Source organism: Leptodactylus fuscus, chromosome 2, assembly GCF_031893055.1.
Source record: "Leptodactylus fuscus isolate aLepFus1 chromosome 2, aLepFus1.hap2, whole genome shotgun sequence".
NCBI classification, from domain to species: Eukaryota; Metazoa; Chordata; class Amphibia; order Anura; family Leptodactylidae; genus Leptodactylus; species Leptodactylus fuscus.
The window spans coordinates 221,414,373-221,431,267 of record NC_134266.1 but is presented as its reverse complement, the minus strand read 5'-3'; the positions used below and the strand labels follow the sequence as shown (position 1 = coordinate 221,431,267).

Below are 16,895 nucleotides of genomic sequence, written 5' to 3'. Positions count from 1 at the left end.
GGTTGCCTGTAAGGTGACCTTACGTGTACGTTATAGAACAGTTTCAGAACAAAAAAAAAAACAAAACACAACAACATATAAATATCAATAAGCAAAATTCATCTGTAATTTGTACTTACACCATCCACTGCCACTATTTGTAATGAGAGCTTGCAAAACAACAAAACATCATATATTCATAGGAAGGCAATATAGAATGACAGTATAAACACCAAAATATCCCACTAGATAATAATTAGAAAATAATACACATTTTACACAAGCCCCACCATTGCTTCTATGGTTTAGATCCATAGCTAGAGCTCTGTACTATGTATAATACCGTAATCTAATATACACACATGGAACCAAAGACCAAATACATCTATAAACTGCATATATATGAGCAAAAACGTGATATGACACAATTCTAAATTGTATTTTAATTATAATTTTTTTTTACAGGGGTTCTTGTTGATGATCAATATAATTATATTGCATAAAGTGATTTCTTATACCTGTCCATGTATTTCAAGGATTGATTGATTTCTTTTGCCACTGGAATCTGAAGGTGCACATAAATTATCTTGTAAATGTACTTGCTATATCTTAAGTCAGTAAGGCTCTGTTCACACTGGTGTCATGCTTTTTTATTTACTCAAATTGACTCCAAAGTTGACGTAACTTGTAGTAAAAGAGATTTTTTTTATTATATTTTTAAATAAAAATAAATAAATTGCTGTGTGCTGGGTCCATCAGGTTTTTATTTTTTTATATAGGATAGAATAGTGAAGCATGATACACTATCAAGAAAAAATAAAAAGTAACGTAAAACCAAAAAGCAGCACTCTTTTGGAAACCGGTCTTGGTTATTTTTATCTTTGAGTCCAAAAGACCAGTGAGTGACTGTTTGAGAAGGGGTTCTAACATGGAAAATTCTAGTTGTGAAAAAGAAACAAGACAGGGCATGATATTATTATTAATTTTTTTAGAGCACCATTAATTCCATGGGGCTTTATATTTGAGGGTCTACGTACGGTACACAACAAAATTGCAATACTAACACTGACCAACTGGCACAGTGGGATAGAGGTCCCTGCCCGCAAGGGATTACAGTCTATGAAGGACGGGGAACAGAGACAACAGGTGAGGGGAGAGGCTGCTCAGATGGTGGTGTGGTGACAGTAGTGTTATTGGGGGTTGTACTCCTTCCTGAATAGGTGAGTCCTCGGGCACAATGCGGACTATACATTTATGTAGGCAGCTAGCGAAGAAGGGATACTACTAGGACTCCTCATCCTTTCAGCAGACGATGTACCAGTATAAATTGCATAATTTGCCAGGGAAGGGAATAGCGTTCTAAAATGTAGAGGATTCTACTACCACCTTATATGTGTCTCTGCATAAGCCTCTTGTGAGCAGACCTGTACATTGTACTGTGGCCAACATAACCTTCAGTAGCTGATCATAGTGATTCCGAAAATCTCTGAAGCAACATGAGTGAACAGCAAGGCCACCCTGATCTTCCGTGTTGACACCCAACAATCTCCACATCACATGTGACATGTAGGACTCCTACACTTGTGACGTAGCAGATCATGATCCTGGTATGAATTATTTCTATCACTTGTGTAGTGCTAATATATTCCGCAGCACAGACATTGGCCTCACAATCCAACTTTCCTATCGTGTTGGAGAAAACCCACTAAAACACAGGGTGAATGTTGTCCTTGGTTGGATTTGAACCTGCAAGGCAACAGTGCTAACCATTGAGGCGTTGTGCTGCTGGATCTCTAGCCAATCACATAAAAGGAACCCATGACTAAACTGGTAGTTATGCCCCATGATATGTTAACAATGAAGTGTCTCAATATAAATGATGCTTCATTCTTGCTGCAATGACCGATACGGTCTAATTGGAAATTACTAAAAAGCAATGCCACGTTCCTCCATCCCCTTCTTGGGCAAATGGCTGGCTAAACATTTCACGTCTCCCTCATAAGCCACAATACTACGAGTGGTTGCTACATGTTGATTTCACAAGGGATAGAGGAGAATAGACTACAGCCAGACTCACATTGCAGCGGATTATCTTCCAGAGGAATATAAGGATTGAGCTTGTTGAGATCCCTCTGGCTGACACCCCCCTCCCCATACACATTAGGCTGGATGACTACAATCTACTGAATATGGCCAGCTTTATGCAGCGACTCTGAAAACACTCCCTCGGTGGGCCTGAAATACTGTATTTTTTAGATTCATTTATTCATTTCAAATATTGCAAAAAGACAACGTATGGAGACAACAGTTAATTCCTATTAGCCGAAGAATACTTCCCGATCTACTGAACACACTGGATGTAGTCTTATGGATTTTGATGGAACTGGTTTGTTTGGTAATGGAGAAAATTTTAGAGAATTACACACTAAGCAAATGTCTTAAACCCATTCAAGAGTTCTTCACCTCATGTGACTCCAAAATAAGAGTTCTTAATGTGACATTGCAGGTCATGTGTATTACTTATGCAGTTGGAGCCGATTCCCAAGTATGTAAAGACTGTATGGCTCAGCCAAAATAGATTTGTGTCATGGTTCACACACTTGGAGTACATTGGAAGGTGTATCACTGCATTTACTAAGAAGTCTGTAGTAATAATCTTCTTATTCCTGACTGATATCCAGACTCATTCTGGAGCACTCTCATCCACAATAGCTTTATTAACAGAAGTGGTTCTTCTTTTGCCTCCTGCTGTTCAGTCTTCTTCACAGCCTCAAGATGTTGCAGAAAGATGTCAGCGGAGCACACCACCATATGTAGTGACTACGGTGTATAATGTGATATTACAAATTGTGGTGTAAACTACAGTAACTCCCTATACACATAGTGTGTACATTCAGTTGTTAATAGCACATATATGTGTGGTTAGTTTTTAATCTATTATTGCAAGATGTCAGGAAGTGGTGTCTGTCCATATAGTATAGATCCAGAAAGAAAGACTTGTTAGGAGACCGATGCACTGTATCCTTATTGCTACTCTCATCTACCCAATGTCCACATAGTGTAAGATTTTCTAATTCCCCAGAATATAGTGCAGGTGGTAGTAGCTGAGTCAGCATTGTTAATTCTAATAGTAAAGACAATGTATTTTACATATGGCAGAGGATTTCTTATCTTAAAAGCGGCCATTGCTTGCTTTGCTTCCTTGTATACTCTGCATTTCTTTATGTCCTTCAAGCTATCCCCTCTGTCAGCAGATGATGGGTTGACAGGTACCATCCTTTCACTGTATTTTCTCCATTTTATTTCAGTATTCATACACATAGTATAGCATAAAACAGCCATATGTTGTGTCTTATACAATGTCACTGGATCTTACAGCTTTCCATTCAAGTGAAACTCGACATAACTGCATCCTTTATGTCATGGCTATGTATTTTCATTAAGTGTGGAAGGTTATTGTAATAGAGAGTTCACATGTCTAATATTTTCGACAGCTTCTTGCAGGAATATGGTATGTTATTAAGATACCAATATGATTATTAATATGGTAATAACTTGCCTTCTTTGCACATTCCTAAAAAGCTGAATTTCTCATAATTAGAGCTCATCAATCATATTAAAAAAAGGGACCATTGGAATCCGTGACCTGCCCTACAGTGGTATAGCTTATAACTGATGTTTGTGCAGACAGAATCCCTTTAAATATTCTTCTGAATGTGTTTACTACAATTATTAATAGTAATTTCCGATACATACAAGAAGCCCCGGAAGTAGTCACATAATGTACATACATTCTCAGGCTAGTATGAAAGTATACTAAGAATTAGCTTGGAGAGAATTCATTTCAGGTTACAATAATCCTAAACAATTCAACATGTGCTGAAATGAGCGTCCTATACATGAAATGTACTTTAACGTAGAATTGTATTTATTAGAAGGATGAGGTGCTCATGTAGAAACAGCAAAGAAGTCGACTCCTCCAGCCATCATAACATTTGGAGAATAAGATATCAGGAATTATAATCCGGATGGCATTTTGGACATCAGCCACTATGTGGCTAAAATAATTCAGATTCATTTCCATAAACATCCTGAATTTACTTTACATGGGCTTAGAATAACAGACGACTGTTTATTATATTTAATTTTAGATTGTGAGATTTCATCATTTTTCCCACGTAGCAGACTCCAGTTTGCAGTATTTCGTTTGTAAGATAACCTGGTACATACATGAACTGTGCCCTGCATCATTTGCTCGGCATCACTAATTTTCTTCTTCCAAAATATTCCTGCCTGTTCTGCTCTTACATCCTAGTAAGCTAAATGAATCCTCGCTCCCTCTCCAGATGAGAAAAATATCATCAATGTACCGCACCCACAGCTCAATTCCGTTCTCTTGCTGGGAGCCCTGACTGAGGAGTTATCTAAACTAGTACACTATTTTTTTTTTTTGCTTTTGTTGACAAAATATAACATTGATGGTGTTGCTTTATGTAGTTTTGGTTACCCAATTGTGCTGCCCTTATTCTATCAACTTAGTATAAGTAAACCCCTGTCTATCACAACACTTTCAGCTAATATGTAATATCAAGTGGACTCTCTGGTGTACAAAAGGGCTCACTTGCTCTACACCTTCTTGCTCATGGATTTCTTGAAGGCGTCTCATTATTCACATGATAGCGGTTAAGTGTCACATTGCTGGGGATCCAACTTTTGGGTCCTCTACCAATAAATAAAAGGCTACTGGAGATTACATTGCTGGAAGCTGCACTTTTTTGAAGCACACTTAAAGAGGTGCTAGGTCACTTTTCTAGCACCTTTGTCAATTTGTTCGCGCAGTGGTTTAGCTTCCAAAGATTAAGCATTGATGGCATATTGTGGCTATATGTCATTAATGTCTATCATGAGAAATCCCCTCTAAAAAAATCCTTTATGTGTCTGTATTTAAAGAGAACATGTCATTATGACAACATAGGCAGCATCTTATAGAGCAGGAGAATCTTAGCAGACAGGAAAAGATTCATTCATCTGCCACTTATTGCTTGAAACGTCTGTTTCTATGCTTTGGAGTCCAGTTAGCAATTTATGGCCTGGTTCACATCTGTGCATGGGATTTCGTTGCACTTGGGGACCTCTGAACGTAAACATAATCTGCATAAAGAAGTGCTTACCTTAGGAAACCCATAAATTATAATGGGGTCCATGTGGTTTCCACACGAAAAATGTGGAGAGAAAAGTGCTGCTTGCAGGACTTTTCTCACCACATTTTTCATGTGGAGAGGAGAACGGAATAGCCCGAACGCAGTTGTGAACTAGGCCTCAGTATAGACAGACAACAAGATTAGTAGGACTGTCCAATGAAGAGGCGTTTTCTGCTCAGCTCCCAACCAGGACTTTTCTCCTGGCAGCAGTTTCAGCTTGTCCGCACCATGAGACTGTAAACTTGTTCAATACTGAGAATTCTTCTTTTTTATTTTTTTTATTTTGTAGATTGTAAGCCCCATATAGAGCTCACAATGTATATTTTTTCCCTCTCATTATGTCTTTGGAGTATGGGAGGAAATCCACGCAAACACGGGGAGAACATACAAACCCCTTGCAGATGTTTTCCTTGGCAGGATTCAAACCCAGGACTCCAGCGCTGCAAGGCTGCAGTGCTAACCACTGAGCCACCGTGTTGCCCCAATACTGAGATTCTTGTAAGTAGATCTGTACTTAAATAAGACACACCAAGCCAGCGACTCATGATCTGCAATCCTTTATTGAAAGATTTAAGATCATTTATGTCAAGTAGACTTTATATGAGGGTTGTGTTCTCCTTATAATGCATTCTGACTAAATAAACAAATATTCTTAAGATTCATACAATATCTAGAATGTAAAATGACCCAATAAGTTCAGCCTAATGAACATACATAATAAATCAATAAAGCTATAGGGACGAAAAGGTAAATGTATGATTCTTGGGAGAACACAATGGTACAAAAGTGAAAAACAACATTACAATTAGAACGGAGAGGTCACACCAATAAGACTAATACCCATGGAGGGTTTGAGTGTGTTAACAATAGCTTCATTTGACAGGGTGCAAGTCAAAAGGAAAGGAGAAGACATTTTTGTAACCCCACTTTTCCAGTGTACACAAACTCTGACCTGTTGCCTGCAGTAGGTTTATACATTATATAATCTATAGAGGTAGACTGTATGGCTCCCCCTCCCCACCTCAAAATGCATTATCCTACAACGTAAAATAGGATTTTTTCTTGCCAGTCCATCAGCTTAGCTACATTTTGCACAGTTGCATAGTTGGCTCAAGAAGGCTTCATCCTAACATATGCACATATATATACACCTGAAAGAGATCTGTAAGAATAGATTTGGATATCCACTTTCATAGCATATCCACAATGACATGACCCACAGTGTTCACGGTAAGTAGATATGGAGAACTGTGAAGCACATCACCACTGAATGTATGCTGTCTGCATGAAGATTCGCTCTTCACCACTTGGTTCTCTGGGTTAGCAGAATACCCGGAGAACATTCGCTATTGTAGTTTGGTGAAGCAGGAATAAGTTTGGGGCTTCTCATTGATTAAGTTGGGCCTCCAAGTGTACGGAAATCTTAATCCTACACCATACAGGGACACTGTAAAAAGATTTTGTCCTGTTTACAATAGGTTCTCAGTAGCGTTCAGGCTTCTGTTCTTTGGGACCGCTTGGGACTTAATAGCAGCAAACGAGGGAAGTGTGGAAAGAGATGTTCAGCAAAAAACTATGGATATCATGTTCATGGGCCTCCATCTTGCCATGACTTATATAGGAATTGTCGAAAAGGTAAACCTGCGCTGTAGGTTCATTAAGAATGGAGAATCACAATACAATACAATAACATCTTATTCTAAGGCTGAAGACACACATTAAGTTTTTGTTGCAGTTTTTGGGAAAAAAGCTAGGAGAGTGTTCAAAAGGAATGAGACGTAAAGGATCATCTTATCTTATAAAGGAATGATTTCCTGCTGAATCCACTTTCGCTCAAAAAAATAAACACAAAATGTGCACCAAAAACTCAATGTATGTCTCCGGCCTAAAGGTGTTCTCCACTTTAGACAATCCCTGCTAGTTAAAAGGAACCCATAGCATTAAGCTAAATCACAGTGTTCCCCTGCTAGGACCTCCAGCAACCTGCTGAAATCTGTGAGGAAACCTGACAGGAGGCATGAAATGCCCAAAGGCCCCCTCTACAGGGGAAAATAAGCATTACCCAGTGTGTATCTAAATCATCAGGCTTTCTGTGTAACAAATGATAGGCCAGCCAGAGCAAGAGAAACTCTCTGTAACCAACGCTCTACTCCAGCCAAGAGAATAGCAGACCCCTATATTAACTAAAGTAGACAACCCCTTTAATTGTGCTTCAACAATATCCTCAACTACTTTAATGTGGCTAACAAAGCAGTTGCAGATTCTCAGCAATACTGAATAAAAACAAGTCACGGACTTACAGGACCCCTGGATTTCAGGGTTTTACAACTTCATAGAAGATCTTATTAAAAAGGGAAGCATTAACTTTAAGCATTTTATGACATCACTAAGACAAGTTCGATGATATAAAGGAGGGTCTGTGCCACGACCCCCACTATTTTCAGGGTGAAGGGCCACTGAACTCCTATGTACATCATAAACCTTCAAAAGATCTCTGTTGTAAATCTCCCTTTCATATGGCAGTGAATGACAGATCGGAAGTCCAAGTCAGAAGACAAGAACCAGGGAACTTTTGATCTAGTAACTGGTAGAGGTTACTGGCTACATGTACAGCTGACAGACATCTTATGGGATATCAAAGTGATAGGAAATGTTTATGATGAACCTTCATTTAAAGAGGTATTTCCACCTAAAACAGTTAAAGCATATCCACGTGATATGCTATAAGTGTGATATGTCTAAATGGATGTGGGTCCTACCTTTGGGATCTCCACTGTTCTCCCAAACCACAGCCACTATGAAAGGAGAGGTGGGTGTGCATATGCCGTCCTCCATTCATTTCTATGAGTGTTAGATAATGTCTTGAGTAGGCATGTCCCTCATAAGTGAATGGAGAAAGATGAACATACACTGTCATCTCTCCATTCACAGCCATGGAATGGGGTTAAGGCTGGATATCAGTGTGGGTTCCAGAGGTGAAACCTGCACGTAACAAACATTTATGGCATATACTGTGAATGTATGCGATATCCAAATTGGAAAAATCCCTTTAAAGCTATACTGCCTTTAAGCAGCTTTGATGTGCCATTTGTCATTAATAATAAAAACATACACAATATACTCCAGTACATCTTTACATACTGTATTATGCTGTGTATTACAACATACTACATGTGTCATTTTACCATTATCATACTACAGAGAACTCTACATAAGCAGGCTTTTAACAAGTTTTTAGATAAACTTTTTAGGTTTACACACATTTAACAAAGAGGTATGTACTAATACAGGAAGATAAGTCACAAATGAGGATATGTTGTAAGATCACAGAGATGATCTTACAACATGTCCCCAAAGAACAACACATCCCCAAAAGATCATGCCAATCATAATGAGGCAAAATGTAGTGTCAGAGATTCCAACGTGGTGCCAAAAGAGAGTTCAGGCACTTATTAAATGTGGTGAGAGTCTAAGATCATGGGAGAGTACCCTGATCTTTAGCACATATCTACTGTATGTCTTGTGCAAGCATAATGTCTTCCTGTGTTCTCCATTAAATGCAGCGTTAGACGCTAGACTGCATCAAAAGTCACCGTAACAGTGTCATCATTTTCTATTCTTTGTGGTATTAATTTATCAGAATTATAGAGACTTACAGAAGCCATCCATGTCTGTCACAGCTAATGTAAAGGGGACTTCCACTTTAATCAATCTTTTGACATATCATGGACTTCCGTCGGCTTGCTAAAGCTACGGCTTATTGTAGTGTAAAGTGTCTAAATGTACAATGATTTAGAAATCTCCAACACTTATTGGCACAGAAGATAAAGGAGATTCCACGTTAACATATGATTCCATGTCACAGCTACATTCAGTACTAAATATAAGAAACCTTATTCCTTAATAAAGGTATTAAAGATGGAGCTTTGATATGATACTGTGATATTCCCATGGCTGCACAACCTCTTTATTTACAGATATTGCTGATATTAAGGCAGTGGTGGGTGCGCAGACATCAGACTCCCAAGGTCCTGCTACTCTGGTGCATAGGAATAGCATAAGCCTAGATTTTGTATTTTAGGAAGTTGCTATGAAATCACATGCACAGAGAAATTAAGTATTCAACGTCTTGTTAGTGTATACTGGACTTTCCATAGCATATAAAATGTAGTACAAAGTGAATCTGTATTACCACTGAAAAAGTTGTATGACAGTTGTGAGTAAAGTGCAAAACAGCAAATTATTATTATTCTGTCTCTTACATAATAGATCAGCACAAATGGATATCTACAACTATAGTAGAACCTGTATCAGCAATGCAGATTGTATTAAGTAAGAGAAAGTAAGAAAACTATACAACCATAATTCATAAGATACACAGCGTCCTCTGTGCAGATTGCACATACTCTGTAGTATGTTCACACAGTAAACCCTAGATACACACTGGCTCTGATGGCTACTTGCCATGCCCAGATAGACGTCACTCCCTTAATTTATAGCGGCATTAGCTTGATCTTCGGCAAGCATTATTTGGTGGATGCTTACCGTCTGGCCGCATTCCAGGAGCTTCACACCCAGGGCAACCAAACATTGCCATACCTGTGTGAAGAATGACAAAGCAGTATTAGAACAACCCAAAAATATGGAAATAACTAGAATCTGCGACACTACAAGAGATACAACCAGACAAATCCCAAACCTGGTGTAACAAAATAAACACAAATAAAAAGTGGTTGATAAAATCTATAAGGGCTTGAAAATGATGCCCATCCAATCTATCTACTCTCCAATCACTTATATGGGCAGGGATGCAGCCAATAATCTTGGACAGTTCCGTGTCACATGAACTATATGCTGTGGAGCTCATCAAGTTTTACAGGGTTAAAATAAAATTATACATTATTGCATTGGCACAGGGAAAAAATTGCATGGAGTGTGGGGTCCCAGCTGTTTGGAAATGAACATATTTGTTTCGTCCTAGTGGTACCAGGGACATCATAGCATTACTGTAGAAAGACAATCAACAACGGGGAAGACATTGCGCTCACTCCGACAATTTGAAATTCACACTCAACTTTATTTCTGTAACAACAACATGACGCTTACAAAAGCATTTCGGGGTATTCTCCTTTGTCAAGGGTGATACCACTGGCGTTCCATCCCTGGGGGCATATTTCCTAAAACAGGACTGGGTGCAGCTGCAGCACTGTAATCATGAAAGGCCTTTGCTTCACTTGAACATTCACAGGTTTCTCATCTCTCTGGAGTAGCACAGTACAAATCCCAAAATACACACCACCATGTGTAGGAATCCTGGGGGCTCACCCAATGTGCTATTTTTCTCCCATCTTATTTCTCCCTGGCCTGGCTGTCGGATGGTACGTTGTTACTCTTGCCTTTGGCGTACATGCTCGCAGAAAGCTCCAATTGTCACACATCTGTCAACCGATGACAGCCTGCCCGGGAACAACCCCGCCACCATGGTGGTGTGTATTTTGGGATTTGTACGGTGCTGCTCCAGAGAGACGATAAACCTGTGAACATTCAAGTGAAGCAAAGGCCTTTCATGATTACAGTGCTGCAGCTGCACCCAGTCCTGTTGTAGGAAATATGCCCCCGGTGGATGGGATGCCAGTGGGTCCAGTACCTCCTGGAATCTTTCACGATACTCTGGTGTAGTTTTTTTGGGCTTGACAAAGGGGGCTACACCGAAACGCTTTTGTAAGCGTCGTGTTGTTGTTACGGAAAAAAGTTGCAAGTGAATTTCAAATTGTCAGAGTGAGCGCGGTGTCTTCCCGTTGTTGGACATCTTCTACTGTATTGCTATCCTGTGTGGATGTTGGGGGCCCTTGCTGCTGTACCACCTCTGGGTGACAACAGACAGTTGCTCGGTGCAGTTTCCTTCTTTGCATCATAGCATTGCTAGAACTTGCCACAAGAGACAAAACTAAATAACTGGTAGGGATAGGATAAAATCCACTAGATTATACGTTTAATATTCCATTTCCCTTTTAATATGTAAGGTAACTCTGCGGCATCTGTCTATGTGAAAATGTTTAGTGATCAAACAGTGTTTTCCGCTTGTGAATCAGAAACTCAGTTGCTGAGATATTGAAATTTTTGGCAATAGATAAATGAGCTCTTTGTAGCAACAAGAACGCTGTCGCTTATACCTTTGGAGACTACGGTCAGGATAGAGTGATCTGAAACAATCTATCTGCTGGGCTGGGCTGATATGCTGGGTTTTGGTGACAAACTCCCTTTAAAGGCCCCACCCATATGCCAAACACTGACCCTCCAAGGTAGCACGCAGTGTTCCTATAGTCCCACACTCATTGTGAAAACCCTATTTTCTTCTGAGAAGAGTACAGAAAATAATATAGAAAACAAAATCAATATACAGCTATACAAAATGCACCATTATAGACACCTACAACACAGAGCCATAATAGATTCTGGGTCTTGTGGCTAGTTCATACTGCTGGCGTATAATAAATTGTGGGGATAACGTCTTTCCTTAGGGAGAGACCACCTTCTCAGGTGTATGGAGATACAGCCATATATTATACAGCCACAAGCCACAGCCATATATTATACAGCCATAGTTGCTCCACTGCAAAGGAACATGGGAAGAATATGCATATCTGTCTCCCAAGATGTAAACAGGGAGACAGTGCCTCTGTTATGCTGCCCTCTATAGCAAGCACCCTAAACAACATACCCGACTTCCCAGAAGCCTTTGCTGCATGATGCGAGGTTATAACCAAATCAATTTCTCAGCTACGGACGGCACCGTTTCTGTCTCTTTGGACGTCATCAGCGCAGCCTAGAGAGAATTGATTTGGTTTAAGTGAGAGGCTGAAAGACCAGATTGTGGGGATAACGTCCATCCTGAGAAGGTGGTCTCTCCCTAAGGATAGACGTTATCCCCACAATCTGGTCTCTCAGCCTCTCACTGAAACCAAATCAATTCTCTCAAGGCTGCGCTGATGACGTCCAAAGAGACAAATGGTGCCGTCCGTAGCTTCTCGCTTCGCGTAGCTTCGCTTCTCGGCCTTATGGCTAAGATCAAGTGTAGTATCTGTTCTTATCAGAATTTATTCTGATTCCAGAGAAACCTTGTATCCCACCAGTTCGGGGCCGAGAACGCGAGCCCCTTGTCTACGAGTGATAGAACACTTCGGACGACGAGGAGCAAGAGAGAGCAGCTGAAGAAGCAACTGAGCTAGAACACTGCTGGAGAAGAAGACGACGAAGAGGACGAAGATGGCGACTTCAGGGGACGTCGTGGCAACCACCGCTGCTGCTCCTCAAGAAGACGTCGGACGGAAGACGGCAACCGGAGACGCCAGCCCTGAAGCTCTCCCCGGGCCTGGTGTACCCGGTCTGCGGAAACAGGGACCTCCTTCACTGGAGCCCTGGATGAAGCAGACCGTGGTGCTCAAGCTTAGGGAGGTGGACGGGAGGCTCCCGGACCTGAGCGAGGAGGTCTTCTGCCGGACCATGCTGGCAGACCAGGGCTTCTCCCCCTGCCAGACCCTCAGCGTCCAGAGCTTTGTGACGGGCTTATTCTACGTCACCTTTGCAAGTATGGAGATCTGCCGCCGGTACTGGGAGGCGGTCAAGTCAGCGGCACCGGGCTCCCCCTTCAAGGCCTTCCTGGGCAGCTGCCCTGTCCAGATGGATGAGAGGAGGGTGACGGTAACGATGAGGAACCCGCACACCCCACCCGGAGACATCGCCCGGTTCCTGGCTCGTTTTTGCACAGTGCTGCGGGATCCCACTCGCATCCTGAACAAGACGGGCTACTGGACTGGGAAATGGTCGGTGGTCGTCAAACTGCGAAGGGACGGCGAGGTAAGGCATCTCCCTCAAACATTTTCCTTAGGTAACAGCAGTGGTCTCATCTGGTACCCCGACCTACCGAAGGCCTGCCGGCGCTGCGGAAAGGAGGGCCACCAGGTAAAAGACTGCAAAGCTGACGCCTGCAGGATGTGTCGAGTGGAGGGCCACGCCACAAAGGACTGCCCCACGGCCAAGACCTGCAACCTGTGCGGCATGGCGGACCATGTCTACAAGGCTTGCAAGATGCGCACCCGATCCTGGGCTTCCGTGGCCAAGGAACCCCCCTCCACCGTGGTTTCTGCCGGGGCCAAGGCGGGACCGGCGAAGGCCTCAAAAGCCCCAGCCGGAAACGCCAAGGCCCCAGCGGCTCGGGCCGGTCCCTCCGGGACCCAGGCTAGAGCCCAGGCGGCCACTAAGGAGAAGAAACCAGGACCGGAGAAGGAGAAGAAAAAGGGAAAGGCCAAGGGTAAGAAATCGGCACCCCTCCCTACCTCCATCCCCACCGAGGTTTCCACCCCTATAGTCTCCACAACCTCGGTGGACACCCCTGTTAACACCCAACCCCCCACCCGCCCTTCCCCCGAGGTAGCACTAACAGTCCTTCCTCCAGCTACCTCGGTATTGTCTATGGAGGAGTTCCCCCCCCTCCCTTGTCGATCTCTTGTCTCCTCAGAGCCGCCCAAGCAGCCCAAGAAGAGGAAGGACAGGGAGGACTCAGATGACGACTCTTCCAAGAAGATCGCCATAGAGGCCTCAGAGGACGCCATCGAGGTGGACGTCCAGAGAGATCCTATCCCTGAGGTCACCGAACTGGAGAAGAGGGTCGACGAGCTGGTGGACGACTCCGCCACGGAGATGGACCCAGACATCGTCGCCGTCTTAGAGGGGGAAGGACCTCCCAGCCAGATGGCCCTAGTGATCAAGGATCTGGAGGAAGACATCTACGGAAGCGGCCTCAGCCTCGGGACACCGGAGTTGGGCCCAGACATCGATGATGGGAGCGGTAACTTGCATGTATCGTTCTGATTGTTAACTTAACCCTTTTACCTTTTCACTATGGCAGGAATTAACCTTCTTTCCATCAACGTGCGAAGTGTGAGAGAGAAGAGGAGACGACAGACGACGCTTGCATTTTTTGCTGCTATCCCTAACATTAATGTTATTATGTTGCAGGAGTGTTCCCTTCCTTCTTCCAGGTCATACCATCACCTGTGCAGGGAGTGGAGCCACGGCCCGTCCTACTGGTTTGGTGGGGGCGACTGTAAGTCCGCAGGTATTGCTGTCCTCATTAGGGGGAACGCCTTCACTGTTGAATCCGTCCAGGAGCTCGTCGTTGGCCGTCTTGCGGTCATCGACGGCACCTGGGCGGGCGAGCCTCTCAGGCTCATCAACGTGTACGCTTCCCCCATGAAGGCCGAGCGACTGGAGCTTTTCCAGATCCTGCGCACTCAGCTCGTCACCACCGGAGCAGTGGTATTGGCCGGGGATTTCAACTGCCCTGTCGAAGCGGACGGACGAAGCTCCTCGACATCTGCGAAGCTGGACGTCACGTCAAAGCTACTGATCGAGATGGTGTCCGAAGCCTCTCTTCGGGACGCTGTGGGTTCCATGGGGCCGGCATCAGTTAATTATACCTGGTGCCGCCCGGATGGCTCGCAGCGCTCCAGGATTGACTTTGTGTTCACCTCTCGATCGGTCACCCAGGTAAGGCACTCTATGATCCCCTGCTTCTTCTCTGACCACAGGGGCATTCTCTTCGAGGGTACTCTGGGCCACGGTTTTCCTCCTGGCCCAGGTTCCTGGAAGTTGAACTGCGCACTGCTGGAAAATGAGGGGTCGCTGGCGGAGCTTAGAGATGCGTACTTGTGTTGGCGTAACGACCGCTTCTTTTTCAGGACTGTTTGGGAATGGTGGGAATATGTTAAACTCCAAATCCGTCATTTCTTCCAGGTCAAGGGACGCCAGCAGGCGTCACAGCGCAAGAGGGACCTCAAGGGGATGCAGCGCGAGCTCAACTCACTGATGGACCTCGATCGCTGCGGCTGGGACGTCAGGGACATGCTCGCCGAGGCCAAGAGGGACCTGAAAAGGCACTTCGAGGAGGAGGCCCAGCACGTCATCTTCCGTTCCAAAGTGGAGACACTGGAGAAGGGTGAGAAATGTAACTCGTTCTTTTTCAGGAAACTCCACGCCGGCCACACGCCTGTGACAGAGATGAAGGATGAGGACGGCAACATCCGACGGGGGAAGCAGGAAGTGATGGGAGTCGTCCACGACTACTACCGCGACCTCTACTCCCAAAGGCCCATCGATGATGACGCCGCCGAGGAGTTCCTGTCAGGTATCACTAACACCCTTGATCCTGCAGGTGCCGAGGGGCTCGATGACCCTCTGACGGCGGAAGAGGTGCTCTCTGCCGCTAAATCCTTTAGGACCGGAAGGACCCCGGGCAGTGACGGTCTCCCAGCGGAGCTCTACGTAGCGCTGGGCGACCTCATTTGCCCGGACCTGAAGGACCTTTACGAGGAGATGGTGGTGGAGGGTGCCATGCCGCCGTCGCTGAGGGAAGGTCTGGTCACGATCCTGTACAAGCGGAAGGGCGACAGGTGCGAGCTGAAGAATTGGCGACCCATCTCTCTCCTCAACGTGGACTACAAGATCCTGGCCAAGGTGCTGGCGACGAGACTGAAGGTTGTCATCGACAGGATCATCCACCCCGACCAAACCTGCGGCATTCCTGGCCGTAGGATTGCGGACAGCCTAGCCATGGTGAGAGACACATTGCACTACATCGGAGACCGCCGTGCACACGCGGCCCTGGTCAGTCTTGATCAGGAGAAGGCCTTCGATCGTGTCTCTCACGCCTTCATGGCTAAGGCTCTCCGCAGACTCGGTCTGGGTGCGGGGTTCTGTAAGTATGTCGACCTAATGTACTTTGACATTCACAGCTCGGTGATGGTGAACGGCTGGAAGACTGACCCCTTTCCGGTCCTCTCCGGGGTCAGACAAGGCTGCCCTCTTTCACCCCTTCTTTTTGTTTGTGTTATAGAACTCTTCGCGGAGTCTATCCGGCAGAATGCAGGGATTAGAGGGATCACCGCACCGGGACCTGGCAACCACGTGGTCAAGTGCTCGCTGTACATGGACGACGTCACCGTCTTCTGTTCCGACAGATCATCGGTCTCAGCGCTCGTCCAGACCTGCGAGAAGTTCGGCCGGGCTTCGGGGGCAAAAGTCAACTGTGCCAAGTCAGAGGTCATGCTCTTCGGAGACTGGCGTCTGGCTTCATCCTCTCCCCTTCCTTTCACAGTGCAACCGGACTTCATCAAGATCCTGGGAGTCTGGTTCGGAAAGGAGGGAGCGGCCCTGAAGTCCTGGAACGAGCGTTTGGCCAAATGCAACCAGAGGATTGGACTGTGGAGCCTCAGACAGCTTTCGCTGGAAGGGAAGACACTGGTCCTGCGGAATGAGATCCTGCCTGTGCTCCTCTACACCGCGCAGGCCTGGCCACCTCTCAACACCGTGGTTAAAGCCATCTACAGGATCGTCTTCCACTTCATCTGGGGCTCCAAGATGGACAGGGTGAAGCGGGCCGTCATGTACAAGGATCCGTCCAAAGGAGGTAAGGGTGTCCCCGACATCCCCACTCTGTTGAGACTAACCTTTGTTTGTGATTGTGTCCGCAGAACCCTGAGGACTGGAACGGAATCGGCAGGCCGAGCCATGTCCCGCTTGTTCCTGTTACCCCTGTGGCGTCGCCTAGGATGGGACAAGTGGAACAGCTCCGTCCCTTACAACTGGACCGTCCCTTGGCACTACCAAGACGTCACCCGGTTCGTGAGGGAGCACCAGCTGGAGGAGCTCAAGCCT

The 16,895-nt window shown here is 44.8% G+C and overlaps 1 protein-coding gene and 1 pseudogene across 3 annotated transcripts in view; one reads left to right on the top strand and one right to left on the bottom strand.

Annotated features, from left to right (window-relative positions):
- Positions 1 to 16,895, bottom strand: part of SLC11A2 (solute carrier family 11 member 2) — a 56,614-nt gene that overhangs the window by 7,790 nt on the left and 31,929 nt on the right. For 2 of the 3 annotated variants that reach the window (XM_075265651.1, XM_075265652.1), the window contains exons 16-17: positions 9,726 to 9,779; positions 120 to 149 (exon numbers count right to left, since the gene is read on the bottom strand). In XM_075265651.1, coding sequence (XP_075121752.1) covers positions 120 to 149; positions 9,726 to 9,779 — 84 coding nt within the window. The remainder of the gene's footprint in view (positions 1 to 119; positions 150 to 9,725; positions 9,780 to 16,895) is intronic. The other variant, XM_075265653.1, reaches the window with a different exon arrangement.
- Positions 12,223 to 12,315, top strand: LOC142196351 (U2 spliceosomal RNA; annotated as a pseudogene).